We start from the raw sequence: 24207 nt of genomic DNA on the forward strand, positions 1-24207 counted from the left end.
TTATTATAATCTTCCAACTCATCAGAGCATGTCTTTTTAGTTACAAAAATAACCTGGTGAGGAGGTGAGGATAGATCAGAACCCTCCCATAGCCCTTATGAGAAATGGATCTAAAAATCCCATCCCAGGGAGTCAAGTCACGGTTGCTGTGTTAGGAGAACACGTTGTGGATACTAAACTCATATTGTCCTCAGCATGGCTTGTTCCTCAGGTCCCAGGAATGAAAAATACTGGCCAACAAGCAATAGCATTGTATTTCACAGTATCATGCCTCCATTATCAGACCAGAGGCTCAAAGGTGAGGATTAACTTACGTTAAAATAACAAAGTCTCAGTAAGTCCATGGAAACTGGCCATCAAAAGCATTTTACCATATTTCCGTGTGGAGAATTCGTGGAGTCATTTCAAAGCGAGGCTCTGGGACAGCAAGAGTGTTAGTTATCACACATGCTTTGCTATCAGACTGCCTGGTTCAAATCTCAGCAGTGCTGCTTGCGAGATGAGAGACTTTGGCAGTTTATTTATCATGAGTGTCCCCTATTCCTCCCCTATGTGATGAGGGTCATTATAGTACTATCCCTGTTTTGCAAGATTTTTCTCAGGACTAAATGAGCAAGTATATAAAATGCATCCTACACAACCATGTTAGCTATTATTGCAGTTGGATTCTTCCTGCTCTGTGTAGATACCAACCAGCAAGAGTTTTGACTCTTGTAGACTTTTATTTTCTTAATTTGGAGAATTAGAATGTTTGTAAAACACTTTAAGACTCCCAAAGGGGTAATCACTGCGGACACCAGGTAATAAAGGGCCCTATCCGCACGGGCCTGCAGTGCAGAGAGGGGCGATGTGGGGTGTGACAGAGAGAAGCAGTGACACTTCCGGAAAACTCGGAAAATCCAAAGGAAAGTGTTGAAGAGTCCAAACAACTGGAGATTTCTAGCAGGAGAAAAGCCACTTTGCAGAGTTGGGGGAACAAACACTGAGCTGCAGGACACAGCCTAACCCCCCGCCCGCCCGGGGTGGGCCGTGCAGACTTACAAGTTGTGCACTGCTCCCTTAATTTGCGCCCAAGTTTGGAAATTATTTCTTTTTTCCAGTGTTGTTAACTCTAAACCTTTGGGGCCTGAATCTGGGAGAAATGACAGGTTGGTGGACACAGTGTTCAACGGCAGAGTCCCTGGGGGCCTTGGTGACTCATTACGTGGGGGCAGGGCTACATGTAGCTCGTGGTTCCTGGAGGCCCCTGAGTCCTTGGCCTGGGGTGATTATATTGATGTCACTGCCCTTGGCCAAGGTGCTGGGAAGGTGACCTGCAGCTGTGACTTCCTGCTCCTTGCCCATATTCCATGATAAAAGTGATAAACTTGCAGACTGCTGGCAAAAAGAATTAGCACTCTGTCTCAGGCTCTCGGAAGTCCCTCCATTTCTTCTCATGTCCTCTGAACCAAGACAGCACCAGTGTGGAAGGCCTGACTTGCCAAGGCTGGTGGAACCCCCAGGAGCCCGAGCCCGCACTGGCAGACTGGGTGGGTTTTAAAAACATTATACGCAGACCTGTTGCTTTATTCTTCCCCTCAGTATTATTTTGTCCATAGCCATGATTCATTTTCACCACTGAGACACTGAGGCGATAGAAGGAGGTAAAACCAACAACAAAAGCCTCTTCGTTCCCTCTCACTGGTCACAGAGACAAACTCGGAGCAAGGCAGTGGGACACCTCCGGCCACACACTAGTCATCTCCCGGCGTCATTCAAAGACATGATTTAGGCCTTGAGAGCCTGGCCTGGCCCTTGACGTGTCTCATTCCCTGCAGACTCCCTGTTGTGTGGGGAGCATCATGGAGCCGGGTGCATGAAGGGAGTGCCCAGACCTGGAGCGGAGCTTCTGTGTGCTCAGCAGCTCAGCCTGGTGTGGAAGACGCTTACTCTGCTTTGAGAAAAAAGATGAGGAGCGTTCTCTGCTGTTCTCAGAAACCCAGCATAGTTCATCTCACAGGCAGCAAGGGAGATCCAGGGTCAGGCTACCTAAAAAAAAATTCCAAATGGGAAAGGGGCTTCCTTTGTTTTGGGAAAGATTGTGACAGTCAGTGAAGTGAAGAAATTTCAAAACCATGGTAACTGAGAACTGGGCTGTTGCGTGTGTCCTGGTTTGTATGAACTGAGGCTTGTGTTCCCTGCCTCTTTACAGTACAGTTGGGGAGAGAGAGAGAGACAGAGAGAGACAGAGAGAGAGAGAGAGAGAAAGAAAGAGAGAGAGAGGGAGATATGAGGAAAAGGAAACAAGCACTTGGCTTGTGCAGGTGCAAATCTTTGACCTCACGTGTCTCAACTAAGGTCACACTTTCTAGTGTACATTTTTAACTGTGTACTTTAGTTTAGTAAGTGCTTTTAGATAAAAGGAAAGCCAGTCTCCAAACCAGGTCTTCTGGGTACGGGAAGTGAGTAGGTATAAATACTGGGGATCCTTCCCCAGAGCTTGGATCCCAGCTCTGCCCACAGCTAGTGCTCAGGAAAGAACATAAACATGAGGAAAAAGAGTCCAGTTGTGATGATATTTGACTGATTGTGAGCATGCTAACCTCCTCTATTCTGCGTGAACACATGCTACAGAGCCAGCTGATGATTTCAGGATTTGGGGGGGGTAGTGGGGAAAGGACCACTTTAACCCAGACCAGCTTAGGCTGCATTAGTTAAAAGCGCTTCTGTTGGGTATTTGCAGCAAACTGTATAAAAGAGCTTCCTTTTTGTATCGTAACTACTTACAAAGTTCAATTTTCTAAAAAATTGCTATGCTTCAGAAGAGCAGTTATTTTGCGAACTACTGACTTTGGGCCTAGACAAATAGAGAAGTGTAACTTGGCTCTTGGGGCGTACGGGTCTAGAGGGCAGGTAGAGCACGTTCTCATTACACCCCCGTGTGACAGCACTACACCTTGTACGTATGATGTGCATAGCTGCCCACAGCTGATATGTCGGCATCAGTTATATGCCAAAATACCTTTACAAAACTGTGCCATACAAAATAAAAGAGCAAACATCTGGAGAAAGAGGGCTTGAGAGAGTAGCCATCACTAGGGATGATTTGCAAGAGAAAGAAGGACTTGGAAAGGTCCTTGCAGAAGACAGGTGGATCCCTCCTCCCCAAACGCTGGCACAGTCAGTCCCTGCTCCCCACACTGTCAAGCCCAGACCCCATGTGTAGCTTTCAGAGTTCTTCATGACTCTGTCCTGAGTACTCAATCATTTTCATGGTTCCTATTAATTTCCATTACAAATATCTCAAAGCCCCCCACCATTCGATCCTCCCAATGGCCCTGTGAAGAGCAGAGGACCAGGGCCAGCCCATGTTTCAGATAAGTACAGCAGCAGAGCTGCTCATCTTTAAGCCCAGCGCAAACCCTTCAGGCCCTTAAGTGTTGGGTGTCTTCTCTCCCACTAGCTAGGCCCCACTGGAGCCTCCCTGCTGTCAGAACAGACCTGCCTTTCTTCAGATAGCATCTGGTTCCCACCTCTTCCCAAGACCACGCCAGCGTGTGCCGATCTACTTCCCCCACCACAGGCAGAAACACATTGCTTGGCACCCCCACCTCTCTTCCCTACCTGGTCTGTCCACCCCATCCTGCACGCTCTGGTGTAGCCCCGGGGCCTGACACTCGACTCCACGCTGGAGCAGTGAAAGCTCAGAGCCCCAGCCTGTTGCTTCTCTGCACCCCACATTGTCCTGGCTCAAGACCAGCCCAAAGAGCTCATTCAGGACAGGCCTGTGAGTCTGTTTGGAGTAAGTGGGAGGGGAGCAAGATCAGTGTCCCCACAGTGGGGTCACACAGGAAGGATGGGGGTGGAATCCAGGAAGACAAGGCCAGAAGTCAACTTGGCCTTCAGCAGTGGTGACATTGGGGTTGACCTAGGTGGGCACCCAAGGACGAGGCCTCCTCCCTTCACTTTCTCTCCCATCCCACATGCTGTACACACACACACACACCCATCACACACAATGTACACACACACACCCATCACACACAATGTACATACACACACACATCACACACAATGTACACACACACACACCCATCACACACATTATACACACACACCCATTGCACATGCTGTACACACACAAAACCCCCATCACAAACACTGTACACACACACACACACACACACCACAGCAAATTCAGACAGCACAGGCAACAACTCTGGGCAGCTGTACAGGACCAGAAACCAATGACATGGACCTTCTTAGGCTGCTGTCCCGTGACTGCTATCTGCCTTCCTGCCAATTAATCTGAATTATCGTGCTTGGCATACCTTCACCAGTCCTACCGCAGAACAAGCCAGCATGCAGCCCAAGTCAGGCCCTGATTCCTCAGCAGCCAACAGAAAGTAGAGGGTGGACCAGAGCTCGGGTTTGATCTAAAATCAGACTCAGGCCCAGCAGGTAGACAGGGCGGCAGGAATGCCTAGAAAGCAGCACACGGCCTCTGGAGTGTGTCCAGTCCTTCTGATTGCCAGCCCTGTGTGTCCAGAGACACCACCATTAGTGTCCCCGTGCCTCAGTTTCCCCGTCTGTAAAGTGGAGCTCACAGGGGCATCAACCTTATGAAGCTCTCATGACAATTAAGCATACTGAAAGGGGTGACACTCACAGGATAGTCCCTGGCATTATCCTGTGCGGGTGACTGTGATTTTCATGTTGCTGTTTATTCCTGTATCAATTACTGTTTTCTTTGGAGTAAGGAGATGTGAGTGGACACCCCCCACTGTCGGGGTGGAAGCCGAGATAGTCAATGGAGACTCAGCACACAGGTCCCGCCAGGCCCTCCCAGGCACCCCCTGCACTCACCCGCACGTCCACAGACACACACTTGTAAAGAGCAGGAGTCCCTTCAAGACAAAACATTCCTTTCCTGTTGGTGACCTTGACTGAAGGAACAGCCACACACTCTGGAGCAGCCACCTGCTCCTCATCTCCATCTCTTACCTAACCTCTGGACCAGGAAGTGGAGAGAAAAAGAGCAAGAATATTGGAAAACAAAGTCTGTTAAGGACTCCTCCCAGAATAGAGCACAGGTGTGCACACGTGCCCAGGGGCTCCGTCAAGTCCACACATGCACCTTCTAAGTAGCTGACTGGGGAATTTTCAAGGGGAATATAGTTCAGGAGTCATCTTTGGGTAGGAAGGAGGCACTCACTGTTTTCACCCCTGGAAATCTGCCACCATCAGTCACCTTCCCCGCAACTCTCTCCAAGCAACACTGTTTTTAAAGAGTCTAGTAAAGTTCTTTCTCTTAGAGGTCGTTTGGGTTCATCCCATCACATCCCAATATTTTTATCTGGGATACAATTGGCAAGTATTCCTGCCAAAGAGGTCAAATGAATTGTTTTTTTGTTTGTTTTTTCCTGTTTAAAAGGGGAAGGAATCCCTCAGTGAGAAGAGTTCCCAGAGGGACACCTAAGGTTTGGGATGTCATCAGGCCCCAGAAGGCAGGATGGCCTTTGTGGTTAGGGAGGGGGAGGAGGCTGGGGTGGGAGTAGAGCCCTCCTGAGTACAGGACAAGGACAGAGAGTGACCACCAAGAGGCCCGGGTCTGTGGCATGAGAGACAGATGTAGAGGCCCATTACTCCAGGACCACCACAGAGTACGGAACAGAGAACCTGGGGGTCAACCTCCCTCCCCAGGGCAGGGGAAGTGGAGAACAGGCCAGCCCAGCAGTCCAACCAGGAGTTCGCTCTGGCTGCTCCCAGGCTATTATCTGACCCTATTCAGACAGTTACTCCTAAACAAGCTCCGCTCCAGCTAAAAACCTTGGTCACCCTGGGGACTCCCAGGTGCACAGCATGGGGGGTCACAGGCTGAGGGGATAGGACCACAGACACAGTCTGGGAGCAGGAGCCTAGTGGGGCCACAGCAGGAATCCCAGGTGAAGGGCAGCAGCTGCCACTTGGCAACTGTCCCAGCACAGTGACCAGCGTCACTGTGGTCCAGCCATCACTTTTCCTGCAATATTATATTTAGTCCACACTAAATGGGTTACAGACCCACTGTGGGCCAGAGACTATGCCTGGAGCTAAAAGAACACAAAGAAATGGAAAGAGATGGAAGGTGGCTATGAGCTCCCTGGAAAACCCGTAACACAGCACAGAGTGCTGAAAAGGTACAGGACCAAGATCTCAGAACACACGGTAACCCTGTAATTTACCCGGGGAAGTCAGGGAAAGATTCTTAGAAAAGCTGGCATTTAGGAGCTGGCTGCTCGGAGAGGAGAGCTGGTGTATCAATGATTAAACATATAAAACCTGCATGAACAGTCCTGGGAGCACATACCAGTCCATCCCTTACCACACGGAAAATTTACCAGGGGCTCAGTTTATTAACTTCCTCATCTATAAAATGGGAATTCCACTTACATCACAGAGAGAGTTAAGTGAGGTGATAGCTGGGAAGGTCTTGGCACTGCGCCAGCCCAAAGTTTCACCCGAGACCATCCAATACCATTTATCCTTGTCCTAGATTCTCGTGAAAGTGACAAAATGCAACCCTGACAGATTCCAGACTTCAGGGAGGCCGAAGATTCAAGGAGGCTTTGTTCACGGATCTTGAACGGCCCCAGGTTAGGCAGAACGTGTTAGCAGAGTGGAATGTGCTGGCACAGTGGCATATTCTCGTACCTTAGCTTATAAAATATACAGATGAATTTCCTCTCGTTCTCTCTTAATTTCTGCCCAGTCAAGGACTTTACAGCAGGACACACACCCAGTCTGTAACTGGCGAGCCTGTCAGGAGGGCCGGAATGCCGCCCACCTCCCCACCCCCACCCCCTGCGTCCTGTGACTTCCCTGCGGGGCGAGCCTCCCAGCCCCTGCAACACCTGCCTCATTTTTCCTCTCCCTGCCCCACCTTGAAAAAAGAAAGAGTAGGGGAAGGGGAATTCCAGTGTGTTTAAACAGAACTCAGGAGGAAATGGCATCTATTTTCACAAGGAGGAAATGAAGCTTTTACAGTCACCTTTTAAAGTTCTGCTGACGCAACTTAGCAGCCTTCCATATGCCTAGACCGTGAGGCACTCAGGTGTGGACCCTCCGGGGATGGAGGGGACAGGCGGCTTCCGCAGGCAGCTGCCGTGGGGGGTGAGAGCAAGCTTGGGATACAAGATGGCCCAGGCTTGGGACCCCACCAAGGTCTTCTGCCTCTGGAGGACACTGGTTCCTGGCTTATACCGCTGAGAAGAGCCAGTGGGTGCCAGAACAGTTAATTACCATGTTTGAGCACCCGCTGGGCAATCTTGTGCCCCTGGGCCTCAGTACCCACTCTGAGAAGTGCCCTTTGTCCAGCTGCCCTCAAGGGCCCATCAGGTGGAAAATCAACAGCTAATTCCAGCCTTAGTCGCACAGGCTGATGCATTCTGTGTACAAGGAAGGGTGGTCTTGAAGGGCCCCCTCTGAAGACGGGGGCTACCCGGGGCAGCCAGGTAGCCCCTGTTCGGGGGTGGGGAGAGAAGCAGCAACTCTATCACTTGCAGTCTCACAGAAAAAAAAAAAAAGATCAGCACTTTAGCTGGAAGAACTAGATGATTTATCTTTAGAAAGGGATGGTGTATAAATAAATTCAGTAAATCGCAGAGCTGGAGGAGACCCAACTGCTTAGAGTTAGGGAAGAAACTTCGAAGAAGGTCAAGCCTACAATTTCCTTGGCAAACTATGGCTGAGGCAAGAGAAGTGTCCTAGAGGGAAATCAGTTATATTCTTTCTCTTCCTCCACTTTTTTGAAAGAGAGATATTAAATTAAAAGTTTTTTAATCAGTTTTTTTATCTGCTCCTAATTGCAGTAACTGTATCTTTCCAAATCTTAAAATACCCCATCTCCTTACTTTGCAATAATAACTGGTCACAAGCTCTTAAAAGAGCTTTTACATCAGTGAATTTGAATTATCCTATTCCCAGCTCAGTTTGGAGGCCAAGAAGCCCAGAGCAACCTCGCAAAGTGGGAGAGGAATTTTCCATAAGGGGATCTGACCTCAAACTTCCCCGTCTGGCCCGATCTGCACCTGTGAGCATTGGGTGCCATAGTTCTGTCTTTAGTAAAAAGAGAAAGAGAATCATACTGATAAATATGTTAGTCTGGCTCAGAAGGTTCCGGGAGCAAAGAATGGATGTTTGAATGTCCAGAAGTGTGCGAGGTCTGCACCGGGCGCGTGGGTGAGTCTGGTCCGTCCACGTCCGAAGTCTTCCTGTTAGTCATGTTCTTTTTTCTGACTCTCTTTTTATAAAGTATCACCAGTGAGAGCATGGATGTCTGACGTAGTCTCTATCACCTGAAACTTTGGGGAGTTAGTAAAGAGCTAATAAGTAGTTGATTTGCCTCTCAGGGAAACTCTAATTCTTTTTTTTTTTTTTTTTTTTTGAAACACAGCTCACTCTGTCACCCTTGGTAGAGTGCTGTGATGTCATTAGCTCACAGCAACCTCAAACTCTTGGGCTCAAGCAAGCCTCTTTTTCTTATCTCAGTCTCCCAAGTAGCTGGACTATACGGGCCCACCACAAAGCTCAGCTAGTTTTTACAAGATGGCATCTCACTCTTGTTCAAGCTGGTCTCAAACTCCTGAGCTCAAGCAATCCATCCGCCTCGGCCTCCCAGAATCTTAGGATTACAGGCGTGAGCCACCTCACTGGCCTTTGCTCTAATCCTTTTGGTGGAAGGACCACTAAAAAGAACAACCAAGGAAAGCCCTTCACTGGGGGCAGAGGATAAAAGGAGCCACAGCAAAATAATCTACAAAAATAACACTTCAAAAATGTGGGAAGATTTGAGACCTAAGACACGAGGTGGGCATTGGCACTGGATCATGCACCTCGGACGGACACACGCTGCGTCTCATTTCGTCCCCTAGCCCCTGTGACGTGAGCAGAACACGCCCATTCTCCTGTCCCAACAGGTGTGCATCACGAACACTGGGCTAAGCAAACAGCTTGCAGTCGCACAGCTAGTAATGACTGAGCCTTGCATTCACACTCCAAACCTCCCAGCCCCTTCCCAGTGTGTTTAAGAAGAGTGCTATTCATTGATTAAAGTATGAATAAATAATTTCCCAGTGCCTTAAAGAGTAAATGAGGTCCCTGACACCAGCTTTAGTGCCAAAAAGTCGCTGTAAGTGTGAGGGCACAAGGGTGTAGTTGAGTGCTGGCATTCCCATGGGGAAATAAAACCAAGTATACACATTATTATTAGTCCACAACTCTCACAGAAAGAGTGTTGTGCTTCCAAGAAGTATTTGGCGGCAGTAAGTTTATTCTTACGATGTCACAGGCCCGATAGGTTTCTTTAACTGCCCATTAATAGTTGCTTTTGGAACTAGATCTCAAACTGTAGAATAAAACATTTGCATAACTTTATAATTGTATCTGGTTATTTCTACAAACAAAAGAATGGTGTTACCTATTGGACTTGACCTTATTTTATACACCAAACTTGACTTTACTCTCTATAAAGCCAAATTTACTATTCAAAAATGAAAACTGGACATCCTTCCCAAAGAGGTTTTTAGAAATGCTCTGATATGATGGCATTGTTAAGATGAGTGTGTTTCCTACCAAGATGACCTTTTTGAAGTGGGCACTACCAATATAGCTGTGTGGTTGTGGTTCGCTTAAAAAAAAAAAAAAAACCACGTCACTTTGTAGTATAAAGCATCGCACATCTCCCAGTATCTCACAAGTAATGGAAAGATGAGCCAGAGCCTGTAAGAGAGGAAAACAGGACCTCAGGAAATTTACAATCCACTGCCCAGCAAACAACAGCAGCAGTGACAGCGGCAGAGCCGTGTCATTCTTTAAAAGATAATCAAATATTACTGAGTACTGTTCCCTGACTTCCGGGCCAGCCGAAGCTCTTGATAAACATTGAAATAAATATTCACCATTCACCCAGCTTCATGTGGCATAAAAACATTTTTGGTAATAGAATTAAGTTTCTGGGTTTTGTGCTTGCTCTGACTTTCATATCGGGGCCGGGCAGAGGGTGATTCAACTCTGACTTCTGTCTTCTGTCCTGTGCCCCGCCCCCCGCAGGCAGCATCGCGGCCATCACCGTGACGGTCATTGCAGGGGTGTTGCTGGTGTTTGGTGTCGCAGCCTACCTGAAGATCAGGTGAGACACACCCTCCCCTTCTTGGCCAAGGAAAGGCCCCCACCTCACCAGGCTGCCCCCGTGTTGCTGAGTGCTTGCCCCTGAGTAGGCATCTCAGAAACCTTGGTGGGGTGAGAACGGCTGGAGGCCCCACACAGACGGGATCTGTACATTGTCCAATCCCCAGCAGAGCAGAAGAAATATGCTGAAATATACAGCTGTGTGCTGATGCAATGGGACGAGAATTAACCTGGAGTCAGGACACAGAACCCTGACTCTGTGCCCTGACCTCGCCTTGTCACCCGGGAAGGCTGCGGGCCTATCCAGGCTCCCACCTCTCCGGTGGGGTTGAGGGTGGACTCAGTGCTTCCTAAATGCTAATGTTCAGAATACTGATCCTCAGATTCCTGCCCCATCTGCTAATGAGGTTCTCATGGGTTCTAAAGAAAAGTGTGAGGAGCATAAGGGAAGGGCCGTGTTTCCTATAAGCTGGGGTTCTCCCCTGAGATTGTGTCCCTCTGTTTTCAGTTCTAACACATCTTTTCTCCTGTGAAATGATGGTGGTCCCAGCTAGTGGCCTAGAATCTTGCCTTCCTTAGCCAGACAGAGAGCTGTAGCTCTGTGAGTCACGTGTTTGTTTTTATTGCACTGTGAAATCAAAGCCTCTAAACCACATTACTCACACGCTGAGTGTCCTTCCAGCTGTGAAATGCCAGATGGCAAGGGGCAGTCTTATTTGCCAGCCTGTGCAGTGTCCACAGTGAGGGATAAAAGGACATGGGCTGCCACGGTGAGCACGGCCACCCTTGGCCACGGCCAGAGAGCCCTCTCCGTGGAAAGTGTTCTGTCCCCGCCGCTCCCTCCCTTAAAAGCCCCCAGAGGGCTCCTGAGCTGAGGATAAATTGTAACTCTTCCTCGGGGTGGCCTCAAGGTCGTGACGGACCCACCCCTGCTCTCCTCCTTGTCCATCGTCCCCACTCCCTCTGAACCAGGGAACTCCAACCACTGGCTTCCTCAGTCCCCAGCACACAGCAGGCTCTCTCCTCCTGCCCACCAGCCCGAGGACTTTCCTTCCGTGCTGGCTGGCAGTGCGCTTGTTATTTACCCTCTGAGTGCCTGGATTACATTCAGTCTGCTTCTTAGTATGGTCCAGTCTTTTTAATTTTTTAACATATATTTGCTTGTTTATCGCTTCTTATCTGCCACAAAAATGTAAGCTCCGTGAAGACCCGGACTTGATCCGTGAGCAGCTGCTTGATAAACGGGATAGTAAACAAGCTCCAAGGCCACCGCGTCCCCACGGCCACCTGGGAGTGGGCACACCCCTCCCCCTCCCTTTGCCCTCCCCATGTCTTGTGCTCTAAACATGCCAGAAATTCCCCAAATCAGCCTGCCCTGGTAGCAGACAGGAGAGTACGTTGGTAACATCAACTGTGTTGTCTAAGGTGCCAAGAACAGGACCAGGTTCAAAGAGAAGGCCAGCGGGGCCTGTGTCTAACAAGAGATTTATAAGAACATCCAGAAGTCCCCTTCGGGTTAAAAAAACTCCCTTCATTAAGTCCGTATTTCCTTGAGCAGCAAACTTAATTTATAAATTATATCTTACTGAATGGTACCTTTTTCCATCTGGTTTAATTACTAGTTTATCACCACAGACAGGCTGTACTTTAATTATGAGTTAAATTAGCTTTTATGAACTACTCTGAGAACCTCATTCCCATTTTGTAACCAAATATCTCTTGAAATATACGTCCTGGCCCCACCCCCGCCCACAAAAGAGAATTTACACATAAGTTTTAGAGATATTTTTGGAGTCACCAATGGCGAGACTCAGAAGGGCTGTGCCACCAAAAATACAACCTTCAGGGGGACCTGGAGCAGGACAGAAGCACCTCCCGAGAACGCTGTCAGGACGAGCTAAAGGACTGCTGCTCTTGACCTTAGGCAAGGGTTCAAGTTCACCATCTTAAGCCAGCACTAGCTTTGCAGGTACCTCCATTCTAGTCCCAGCTCTGTCACTCTCTAGCACTGTGACCTGGGCGTGTTATGGGACATCACCGGCCCTCATCTCCCTCATCTGTAAAACAAGGGCGTTGGTTCTAACTACCCTGGAGCATTGCTTGGGGCTTAATGCTTAATGATACTACTTCCCAAATATGTGGTACTGCCAACATCATCAGCAGCTGTCAGGGTGGTAAACTGGAAGGACCCTGGGAGATGGCCCTCAACAGTGGCCGCTGGGTGCCCGCCTCCTGCCTGGGATTCTTCTGAGCACTGGGGCCCTGCTGGTGACGACACTGCTCTGCCACCACAGAACTTACTGTGCTCGCAAGGAACAAGCAGGCTGTTACAATTTGTTCTGATGAGTGCTGATTAAAATTTTATTTTAAACGATATTTTTACCCAGGGCTTCTGAGCACCAGACAGATCAAGTGAATGATTAAATTGAATTAATCATAACTTCTCTCCCTCATCTAGGTTCTCTCTCCTAAATGTAAAAATGTTCCACGGTGGTATAAATAGGAGACTAGTATTTATCTGTTGTGCTACTTAAGTTTGGTCTTATACACGTCAGGACGGGCAGTGATCAGACCTCTTTTTCAGAAATTCCCTAAGGAAAACCCCTTTCTGCTTCTCCTAATTATTTTGGCAAAATGATACCAGAAGGAGGTTAATAGCTCTGATGAAGCTTACGGCTATTCTAAAACCCCTTCTAGTGTTATTTTGCCAGATTCTTGGAAAGCCCCACTAATCATTCATCAAAAACGCATCTGGTTCAATTGTGTGTGTGTGTGTGTGTGTGTGTGTGTACCTAGGGTTAGGCTTTGCTTTCGCTGGAAATTTATTCTCCTGTCATCCCAAATCTCTGGCAATGATAGCGTGACAAGAGGCCTGCTGTCTGTGGGCTCTTTGCTCGCTTGGCTGGAGCAGTGAGTGACTGAACTCAGAACCCACAGGGACCACTACCTTCTGGCCTGCATTACTGCAGCAAACGCAAGGGGAAATTTCTAGAAAGGGCAGCCTCACAAGCGGATGAGCAGCACGCCCTGCCGGCTCTGCTGAAGGTGACTCAACACCACCCCTTGTTCTTCCCAAATCCTCGAGTCCTCCATGAGCCATCAGTTTTCACCCTCCTGTTCTCCAGGGACCTGTGACCCCTAGCTTTGTCAGTGTCCTCTGCCACATCTTTTAATAACCTAAACCACTTCGAGTGTGGCCTGTAAACATGAGCTGCCCTGGACACAGTAGGGAGGGCCCTCCTCTGCTTCGGAGCCCTATCCTGACCGGCAGTGTGGGGTGAAGGAGGGCGTGGGCTTCACCGTCACGGGCAGGGCACACCCTCTACTTACTCTCCAGGTGGCCTTGGGGAAGTTAAAATCTCGATCCTGCAATAACAGAGCTAATAGTTCATGTCTTTCTAGGTTGTTTTAAGAATGAAACAAAGTAGTGATTGCAGAGTGGCTGCAGGGACTGCATGGGTGGCTGAGAAGATGCGTCTGGGGCAAGTTTCTTAATCACTCTGGACTCAGTTGCTTTATTTGCAAAACTGGACTATGATATTGTCAACTCAGGGCTGTTGGGAGGATTCAGTGTGACACATACTATAATTCCATGCTGGGATGAGGCCACAGGGTCGGAAGGCTAACGCCGTAGTTTACAGGACAGCACTTAGCACACAGGTGTCAGGAAAGGGTAGTGGCCAATAGTAGGGCCTGAGGTTTGGGAGATCGGCCCCCATCCTGCCATTGTGTGCAGTAGGTGGAAGGGATTCCAAGGAGAGGGAGAGGGGACAGAGACGCAGAGCAGCTCGGCTCTCTAACTGTGTGTTGACATGGCGGCTCCCACATTCCCCACACTCCACATTGGCTATTTTAATGGTGCTATTCCTAAACACCTATGAAATCGCATCCGTGTTATGCACTCAAAAATAGAAACTATCTCTGAACACTCTTCATTCCAGAGCTTGTTTGCAACTTTAAAAGAAAGCAAAGGCCCTGCCTGCCTCTTGCAGAAAGGTGTAATGATGGTTGAAGAACCAGGTGAGTCGGTTTTGCTTTGTTTAGGTTGGCTCAAAGCTATTCAGCCAGGAGATAATCTCCTCGCATAGGAGGCCATCTCTGCTGAGGCCAGAGATGTGGATGTTCCTATAATTAGGTGTGATGGTAACTCAGTCAGACAACACGGGCTGTTCCTTCACGAAAGTCAGGGAGAGCTTGATTGATAGACACAGCAGGGCCTGGCTATCAGGCGTCTTGTTACAAGTCACTTGTTTTGCTGTGAGTCTTCTGGTGACTGCATTTTAAACAAATGGAGTCCTTCTAGCTGTTGTGAGGTACAACACTATATTTGTGTTTTATTGTTCATGTAAGCATGACATTGTTTACATATTGGTTCATATTAGCATTGAGTACATTGGATATTTATTTTTCCATTCTTTTGATACTTTACTAAGAAGAATATCCTTCAAGACCATCCAGGTAAACATAGAAAATAAAGTTTATTTCTAAAAATGACGGTTCCTGGCTTGGCTCCCGTAGCTCAGTGAGTAGAGTGCCGGCCACATACACCAAGGCTGGCAGGTTCGTGCCCACCCCAGGCCTGCTAAACAAAATGACACTGCCAGCACACAGCTGTGTTGTTTGCTCCCGACTTTTCACGTCCCGCTCCCTCTGTCTGGAGGGCACATCTCACACATCCCCGTGGCTCATTCCTCAGCTTCTGCGGGTTCTCATCAAAGGACGTCTTGGTGCCATCTTTGGTGATGACCATACTCAGCTCAGCACTGCAGCCCTCACCCCCTTTGGAAGTCCTCACCCTTGTCGGCTTCAGTGCCGCCATCGGCTCCGTGTCGTCCACCGTGTGATTATTTCCATCTTACTCATCCTTTCTCTCTCCCCTGAGTGTAAGCCCCCTGAGGACTGGGGGTTTGGTCTGTTTCCCTCACTGAGGTATCAGCCGCATACCTCTCAGAATAAGGCCAAGGAGATGGGAAGTTTTCAGCAAATGGTTAAATCAAAGAAGCCGGGCAGGGAGTGACAATCAGAAACAGAGCCACCAACAGAATCAAAGAAAAAGAGAGAGGGGGAGAGAGAGAGTGTCAGCTGCACCAGACAGCTTTGCTAATGGACAGTAAGAGTCTAAGTTGTTCAGACTGGCTAAAGAGCTGGGAGCTCAGCCGTGTTTCCCAGCTCTAAGCCGTGCTGTTGCCTTGTTCCCTCCTTAGCACATGATAGGCACTTCATGGCCCGTGTTCCCTCTTTCTTAACACGTGATAGGCACTGCCGATTGAGCAGCAAGGCTTTGGGGGGTGTGGTCATAAATAAACTAAACGGGCTTGGGAGAACTGGGGTTGGCCCTTGTGAAACAAAAGCTATTTTCTAAAATATATTTTGCTTCAACACAAGGATAATGGAAGACCTCACTCACTCGCTTTCAAAGACTATTGAGTTCTGTTAAGCACTGATCGTACAATTATTTTAAATAGATGCCATTTTGCAGTGGGGATGAAGGCCCCAAACCACCAATGTTATCAATATCATTTGTCACCAACAAAGGGTCACCACCTAGGAGCAGGGAGTGAGGACTGCTGCTTTCCCCTAGAAAGCGCTGCAGACTGAAGCTGTGAGGGAAGGGCTGAGAAGAAGCCAGGCCTTCCTTTGACCCTGGGCTGTAGTTGGCTTCCTGGGCAGTGAGGGCAGTGCTGTTGGTCAGCAGGGACTGTGCACACGTCATCACATGGCAGATGGCCATCACTCTTTCCCCTTCCTATATTTAAAGACAGATGGCAGCTTTGGCTACTGATACTCCTTAATGAGATTTTTCACTCTGTGGCAGTTGTATTGTGCAGTGAATTTCCACAGGCAATATTGACCAAGTGAACTCCGTACACACTCATTTACATGACACTGGATGTAAGCAGTTATCACATATGGTGGTTAGGACATAGGCATTGCACCAAGAGCAACGTATTAGGTGTTCAGGTAGCTAAAAGAAAAGGAAGGCACCGTCAGCCCCCAAGGAATTCACCATCTAAGACAGCCAAGTTGCAGCAGATAGGAAACGTGGCTACAGCACCGTCAGCACTGTCTTTATGAAGAAATTGAGTGAACAAAATTGCTTGGACCTGATGATGACATCAGTCGTACAGATTGCCGTTCAGACTGAAATTAGATGGAGCAATGTTGCCTTCTAAACAGAGGAGACCTTGGTTTCGGTATCAGCTGGGACCCTTAAGTAACTCTGACAAAGTCATGTGAACCTCAGTCCCGCTTTCCTGCTCTCAGGAATGGGAATGCTTTGTTTTGCTTTGTTTTTTACCTCACAGACAATGTAAATGGTAATCTGAGAGCCGCGCATTTGCATGCAAAATGCTGTGTGAGTTAAGAAGTTCTGAGCTAGAGCTTTTAACCTGCTCGGCAATCATTCTCCCTTTACACAGGCATCAGAACGGCGTCTGTCCCGCCCAGCCGTGCTGGGGTCATCCAGACAGGCTGGAACCCGCACACCCCGTCCCCCCTGCTGAGGCTCATCACGGACTCACTAAACAAGCTGGGGTCCCCTGCACCCCCATGTTGGTTCCTCCATATCTCTTTTGCCTCTTTCCTCGCTTGACAGCGGTTTGTTCACTCACTGTTCATCCCAAGGGGAAGGCAAAGGAACATGAAAGTAAAGAGCCCTCTTTTTCCTTCATTTTATTAGTGTTTTTGCAGAAGGCGCCTCTCACAGCAGATTCAGGTACCGTACTGACCAAACGGTCCTGCCTAGGGTAACCAGAGGCAGTGAACCCTGACAGGGGATTTTTAACCCTCTGACACCACCCAAGGAGAGTAAGAATTTTTAAAAATCCAAATACGGAAACAATAATATAAGAAACTGAGTGTCTAACTAAGCCTGGGGCAAAGTCTCAGGAAGGAAGACTGGCTTTTCACTCAGCACCAAGTTCCACTATTTGCAGACTTCCCACACACTGGTATAGGTTTCATTATAATAAAAATAAAAATGTAATATTGCCCCACATTCGCTGCACACGTCCTGTGCCTGGCCTTCTATCTGCATGACCTCATTTAACCCTTTGAAGTTAATCACAACTTTAACTCAATTTTTTTAAAAATGACTTCCTTTTATATATGAAGAAGCAGAGGGTTAAAAATCCCATTCAAGAACATGTATCTATTGACCAAACTGACATTTTATGGGAATAAAATTATATGATAGTGATAAAAATGCTGTAAGAAGCCAGAGCCCCTTACAAGGCGAGGCCGCCAGGCTGGGCCACTCCAGTGCTGCAGTCATCGGAGTTTTGCTTGTTAATTCTACAGCTTCCATTTCTCAACCATCCCATTAGGGAATTTGGAATTGTGAGTTTTAAATTTGGGGAAGTGTTGGCCATAGATAGCCCGTGGCCTTCATCTACCAACACTACCTCCTCCATTCCCATCAAAATTCCTCTTCCAAAGCACTGGTGCTTCTGGATTGCTATCTGCGGTCCCTTTCTTGTACCAAGAGAAATGAACAACCGGGGATGGTGGCTCACGCCTGTAATACTAGCACTCTGGGAGGCTGATGCAGGTGGATTGCTTGTGCTCACAAGTTCAAGACTAGCCTGAGCAAGAGTGAGACCCCATCTCTACTAAAAATAGAAAAAAAACTGAGGCAAGAGGATCAATTGAGCCCAAGAGTTGGAGGTTGCTGTGAACTATGACGCCATGGCACTGTACCCAGGGCGACAGCCTGAGACTCAAAGAAAGAAAGAGAGAGAGGGAGGGAGGGAGGGAGGGAGGAAGGAAGGAAGGAAGATAGATAGATGGGTCTTTAGGAAAAGCAAAGCAAATAGCAGAACATCTCCAAGTGTCCAGGTATACAGACTGGGTCAGCTGAGTCTGCCTTCAGGACATAAATCAGAATTCGGAAGGCTAAGAGTTTGAAGCAGGCACAGTGAGGGCCTTGTTTTTTTTTTATAAAATATCATCTCTTTGCAAATGTCTGGCAGATGTAAATAAGTCTCATAAAAGCAGCAGCAATTATTTAGCAACAGATATTAGCATAGCAAATGCTTTTGTGTGCCTCTCAGATTATATTTTTGTTTTGTTTAATTTTCCTATCTAGCTAAGAAAAAGGTGGGGGGAATGGGCATGCTTTTCAGTACTATCCCTGGCATAAGCATTTCCAGGGGCAAGGCGTGATCATGCACAGGCTAGCACCAAACTCAGAGGGCCCAAGTGCTCATTCTGCGGCGTTCTTCTAATCCGATCATTAGTTTTAGTCTTACAAAGACCGTGGAAGCTCCCATCTGATTTGGTTTTGAGAGAAACTTGAGATGTATTTTCTCCTAACACTGCTTCTTCCACAAACATTTGTTGAAGACTTACTATGTGCCGAATATTCTCCTCACTGCTGAAGTCAGAGCCAAGAAGAAACAGAACAAGCACCTAATTCATCTGTGGAGCTCATGGTCCAGTTAGGGAAGAGAGGCAATGACAGAAGAGATGGCCACAGAGTCTGTGAGAGGGTGAAGGGCACTGGGAGAAACGTTAGGCAGGGACGGAGGCTGCATCTCACTGAGAAGGTGACATTTAAGCAAACTCTTGAAGGGGACAAAGGAATAAGCTTTGTGAATTTCTGGACAGTACTTGTTCCAGGCTGGGGAAACAATGCAAAAGCGCTAAGGCAGGGTGTGCCAGAGAGTGAAGGGAAGGAGGTTTGTGTGGCTGCAGCGGAAGGAGCAGGGGTCACTCACGGTAGCTGATATGCTCAAAACACAGCAGGGACCAGATCCCAGGGCTTTGCAGACCATTGTAATGACTTTGTCTTAGCAGAAGTGATGGCACTCAGAGTTTCTTATAGAAATAATATTGTGAAAGAGATTCCCAGAATGACTAAGCAAATCCCACTTAGCCATATCACCACTGAACTCTGGTGCTAATCAGACTCAGAACTGGGCTCTGAGCACTGGATTTAGATCCAGGGGGCAGGGATTTGACTCATAGCTCAGTTGGACGACTTGGAGCACATCAGTTAACATCTCTGAACCCCATTTTCCTCATGAGAGAATAATAACAAACCACACTTGTCCTGTGGCTTTATTTTGAGGACCAAATAAAAACTGAATATAGAAGCACCATGCAAATACGAAACGCAATGGAAATGTCGGAAGAGGTGGGATAACCATAGTGGTTGTGGTTGTGTCGTTACTATTTTAAGAAAAAATAAGCCCGGGACCTAAGTCACAATGCTAGGAACTCAAGCTCCCCTTGCCCCCACCCGCTTATGAGATCACCATGGAAATAGGGCCTCCTCTTGCTTCCAGGAGAGAGACAAGGACCCAGCTGCCCTCAACAGAGGTGCCAGCTGGGCTCCCAGCTGGACCATCACTATTTGCAGGGTGGTTTTTAGTGGACTGGGCCTCCCTGCAAGGGAGGTCTGTGGTGGTGGGTCTGTTGTCCCTGTAGGAGCACCACATCTTTCCATCTCGCTGTGCCCCAATGGGCGAGGTCTCCAAGTAACCACAGCCCTCTTCTCTCCCCCCCACCAGGCATTCCGCCTATGGAAGACTCCTGGATGACCACGACTACGGGTCCTGGGGAAACTACAACAACCCTCTGTATGATGACTCCTAACGAAGGAGCGTGGCCCGGGAGGAGGAATGACTGCTCTTTATTTATACACCCTTACCCAGTAGAGTCCCTGGCGAGTTCCTGATGGACGCTGCAGACAATCTTAAGCCCTGTTTTGTTGGTGTGGTTGTTCTGTTTCCTCTCTCTCCTCCAGCTGCTACAACCTCCCCTTTTGGTACAAAAAGAAAAAAAAACGTTCTTTAAAGGTGAGTGGAGGCTGATTTTCTGCTGAAATGGGCCCACCTCACTCTGGCCATGCCAGACCACTGTGGTGGAGACTGCTGCCCCCCTCAACCCCTGCTCCCCACTGCAGGACCCAGATGGAGAAGGCCCCTAGGAAGGACAATTGGGTTGGAGTTTTGTTGTTGTTATTGTTGTTTTAAAGTTACTTTTTAGGAAAAATTTCTGTTTTAGATATTTCTTAAAATTCTATTCAGGAAATTACATTAAATATCAATGAGGGGAAAGGAAATAAAGCCTGGGAGTCCCAAGGCTTTCCCCCACATGGGCAGGGTTTTCAATTCCTTTTTCCTCTGTGTTTACCCGGCTGTACCTGACAGGACACCTCTCGGCTTTACAAGTTAATCACAGCTTCTTAGCTGCCTGATTAATGAAAGACGAGACCAGACGGGAAGTACCAGAGGAGGCCAGCAGGCTGAGAGGCAGTGGGGACCGCTGACCCCTGCTGGTGCCCTCTGCCTGTCCTCCTGCTCCAGATCCCCATCTCTGCGAGGGATGCCGCTCTGTTGGGATGTAGTGGGACCCCAACCCTCAGGCAAGCGGCAGAGTCGCAATTCTACAGGAACAAGGGTATAAGAAAGGCTGCGTCCTGGAGACAAGTGGGGCGGCATGTGGGGGACGGTGCAGGTGGGGAGGTTGGCAGAGACAATGGGGGAGAGGGATGCCGACTTGCATTAGCGTCTCATTAGCGCACATGGAAATCCATGGCCAGTAACAGTCAGCGACACCCACTGCTCAGGGGACCCAGACAGCCCTGGCTTTATAGCCATAAAGCACCCGGTCCCCCACTTTACTGTCTGCTGGATAATGGCTGTAAACTGTTTTTTAAAAAGAGTTGGTATTCTACCTGCAATGGCTCAGTGAGGCCTTCCCATAGGAAACAGAAACCATGATTAACCACTTTCTTCTCCTTATACTTACCTTACTAATTCTTCCCTTCAAGAAACGCGCACCCAGGTCCCTAGTCTTAGAACCCTGACAGGGAGTTTTGAGAAAGAACGGTTCAGCCCCACAGTCGTCCCTTCACTGTGTTGTTCTCAATTGGGAGGTATTTTGTCCCCGACTCCAACATTTGGGAATGTCTGGTGACAATTTCAATTGTCATGATGTGGGGGTGCTGCTAGTGACCTGTGGCCAGGAATGCTGCCAAGCCTTCTACCAAACACAACCCACCAAGACAAAGAATTGTGTGGTCCAAAGTATCAACAGTGCCAAGACTGGGTTACTGACACCACAGATCAGTTGTGCTTTTTTTTATTTTTAATGAAATGATGTGTTAAACTTTTATCCTTCAAGTATTTGCTTCTTGGCTGATAGGCTCTGTTTTATTTTTGTGATATGCATGGTCATCTTTTAATTCCTGTGTGTTTTCTAGAGAACTTTCTTTCACAGGCTGCAACCCTGTCTCCCATAACATCTGATATGAGCAGTCAACATTTTATGTCCTGATTTCCTGTAGTAGGAAAAAAGCATTAGGACTTATTTCAAAATGTTCTATCATCCTACGTTGTCATAAAGAACTTGAAAATGGGTCGGTTTTTATTTCTAAACTTGGACCTCGCTGACCCTTGGCTTATTCTGTCACTAGCAGTGGCCGGCAGAGCCTGACATGAAAACCACCCTTTCTTTTCTAAGCTGCCCGATGGCAGAGACACTAAAAGCAATGCCACTTTCTGCAATCTGCCCTCCCACACTCTGAAAAACATTTATTTCTGAGCTCCTCGCTTGCCAAAGGAGAATGAGGTCACAGAGAGGTCACAGCCTGCGCGGCAGTGAGGAGTAGGCCCGGGGGGTTATGGCATCTCTGAGTATTGACAGCAAAAGATAACCAAAGTGGACCTTCCTAGACACACGGGCAGGAGCTACTGAGGGTGGCCCGTCTGGCTGTGCGTGGCTTGGGTCATTGCCCTTCTTCCTCACACACCCCCATAGGGCTTGCAGTTTGGCAAAGGTTAGGCCAATAAAAATAGCACATTCCATACACTTTTTTCCTCCCATGGGCAAAAACATTTTGACCAAACATCCATAAATACCCTTGGGGAGGTGTACTCTGTCATAAATACTGGGTCAGAGGGACCAGCCTCTTCGCAGGAACCCTGACCTGTCAAACCACAGACTTGGAGCCCATTTCTCCTCACCACAGGCGGCTGCTATGCAAGCATGTGAGGGCCTGTGACTGTCACTAAATTCCAGGTGCCTTGGGCATGGAAAGGGGCCTGGGCCTAAAGCAGGTGTATTCAGCAAGGTGACAGCTTCCCGCAAAACCTCTACTGCTCCTTGTGATGTTACGTCAATATAAAAACCTAAGGGTTGAGCCTTATTTTGCCAAATGTATGGTGTCTGATTTTGATTTGGCCAAAGGATTTTAGCAAGTGTATTCTACAGATGTTACTTACACACACACTCACGTGCACACATGGCCCTGAAATGTATGCCAGTGGTTGACTCAATTCAGGAGGAGTCAGTTTGGTTGTACCCAAGGGCAACGGCTCCAACGGGTCTATGCACATCCTGTCTGTGACAGGACCAGCCATAAAGCTTTGGAGAGAACATCAGAGCGGGAGGAGCCACCAGCCAGTCCTCAACCACAGATGTCACATGGTGAAAGAGTGGGGTGCAACGTTTTCTTTTCCTGTGGCCCCGATGAAATCTCCAGCCCTCGCTGCACATCTGGGGTGGTTTCATTTCTAAACTGGGGTGATGCTTTCAGACTTCCCTCACACCACACTACCTCAAAGATGTGTGGTGAGGATTAATGAAATCACATCTACAGTGGTTTCAGTTCCTGGAGAAAAAATATTCATAGACATTTTAAGTATTATATGGCTATCTAAGTGAGCTCAGTTTCTTGTTTTCTGTTATACTGGTGTGTTGTTCTTACATATCCTATAAGGTGACAGTTGTATCCCAGCCACATTAGATGGCTGCAGCAGGTCCAGACTGCACCCCATGTCCCAGCACAGCTGATTGATTACAGGGCTAACCATGCCTGGGATCACCAATGAGAGATTTTGTTTCCAAAGGAAAGTCTGGCCCAGAACGCAGGTTTCCCAGGCTCCTGAGTGAGGGTCCAGGCAGTGAGGGTAGCACAGTGTATACTTGAGTGCTAACAGTGGTGGACCTCGGGCCTGTACCGTCCTGAGGTCTTCTGGATTCTTTGATGTCATCTGTTTGCTCTTTATCTTTCTTGCAAGTATGCATGGTTGAATCCTTCGCGTCTGGGACATGAATTTTGCAACTGGGCCAGATGCTAATTTGCACGTTGATTCACCTTCTTTGCCTTTAACCTTTTCCTTTTTTTTTTTTTTTTCTGGGCAAACGAATGCACCATTTCAACTTTCATTTTAAAAGTGCTAGTTGATACTGGTAAAAGTGCTAACCAAGCAGGCAATGCCAGACTTCTCTCTTGGGGTGAGTTAGCCAATGTCATTTAAAGATGGAAAGATGTGAAACTTCTTTGACATTTGATGTCATTGTATCCACATTTGTTGTAAGACATATCACATACCAATTATAATTATATCAATTAAAGTTGTTAAAAGCTTGTGTCTGGTTGTGGTGATTTGTATTTTAATATGCTTGGTTATTCAAGCCATTCAATGGACATGGGCAATACTTCTCCTATGCAGGAGTTCTGCCTTGTTCTTAAAGAGAACCTATCTACAGTAATAAATTGTGTTTCCTGCATGGTAGGAAGGTCTTCCTGATCTTGAAGCAGAATTGAAGAACATCAGGATTGACAAAACTTTGCAAGCAGTCAGTTTACTCTTAGATTGTGTGCCTTATAAAATGGATTTGAAAATAAACTCTGTGATTCCATGAGTTGGTGGCCACACATAATCCAGTCACATTATGGTGCGTTGCCTGAGTGACCCCTTCAATACTTGCTTCACTCACCTCTAAAGAGCTAAATTCAGCGTGCTGTCCTCATCCGCCAGGTAAATAGAAAGTTTCAGTCATCCAGGATGGCACTTCAATCCCCAGTGGCCAACCAAAGACTCTTCTGATTCTGAAGAGAGAGCAGCCACAAAACCCATGTGTTTGCTCCTCGGGAGGGACACAGACCACGTTCCCAGTGGGGCTTGTGAGTTAGATGACTGGAGGTGAACTGTGGGTGGGGCTTGTGGGTTAGATGACGGAGGTGAACTGTCAGTTTCATAAGTTTAATTTTCTGGCATCCACGGGCATAGTATTGAGACTATGGGAAGAGTGAAGATAGCAAACGAG

General features: G+C 47.8%; 1 protein-coding gene across 3 annotated transcripts in view; it reads left to right on the plus strand.

Moving 5' to 3' along the window:
• The window catches only part of PARM1 (prostate androgen-regulated mucin-like protein 1), a 110349-nt gene extending 86824 nt beyond the window's left edge, over window positions 1–23525 (plus strand). For all 3 annotated transcript variants that reach the window (XM_053583411.1, XM_053583348.1, XM_053583452.1), the window contains exons 3-4: window positions 10069–10147; window positions 19659–23525. In XM_053583411.1, the coding sequence (XP_053439386.1) occupies window positions 10069–10147; window positions 19659–19743 (164 nt within the window). In that variant the 3' untranslated portion in view covers window positions 19744–23525. The remainder of the gene's footprint in view (window positions 1–10068; window positions 10148–19658) is intronic.
• Window positions 23526–24207: the final 682 nt, after the last annotated feature.

This window comes from Nycticebus coucang, chromosome 1 (assembly GCF_027406575.1).
Source record: "Nycticebus coucang isolate mNycCou1 chromosome 1, mNycCou1.pri, whole genome shotgun sequence".
Classification (NCBI taxonomy): Eukaryota; Metazoa; Chordata; class Mammalia; order Primates; family Lorisidae; genus Nycticebus; species Nycticebus coucang.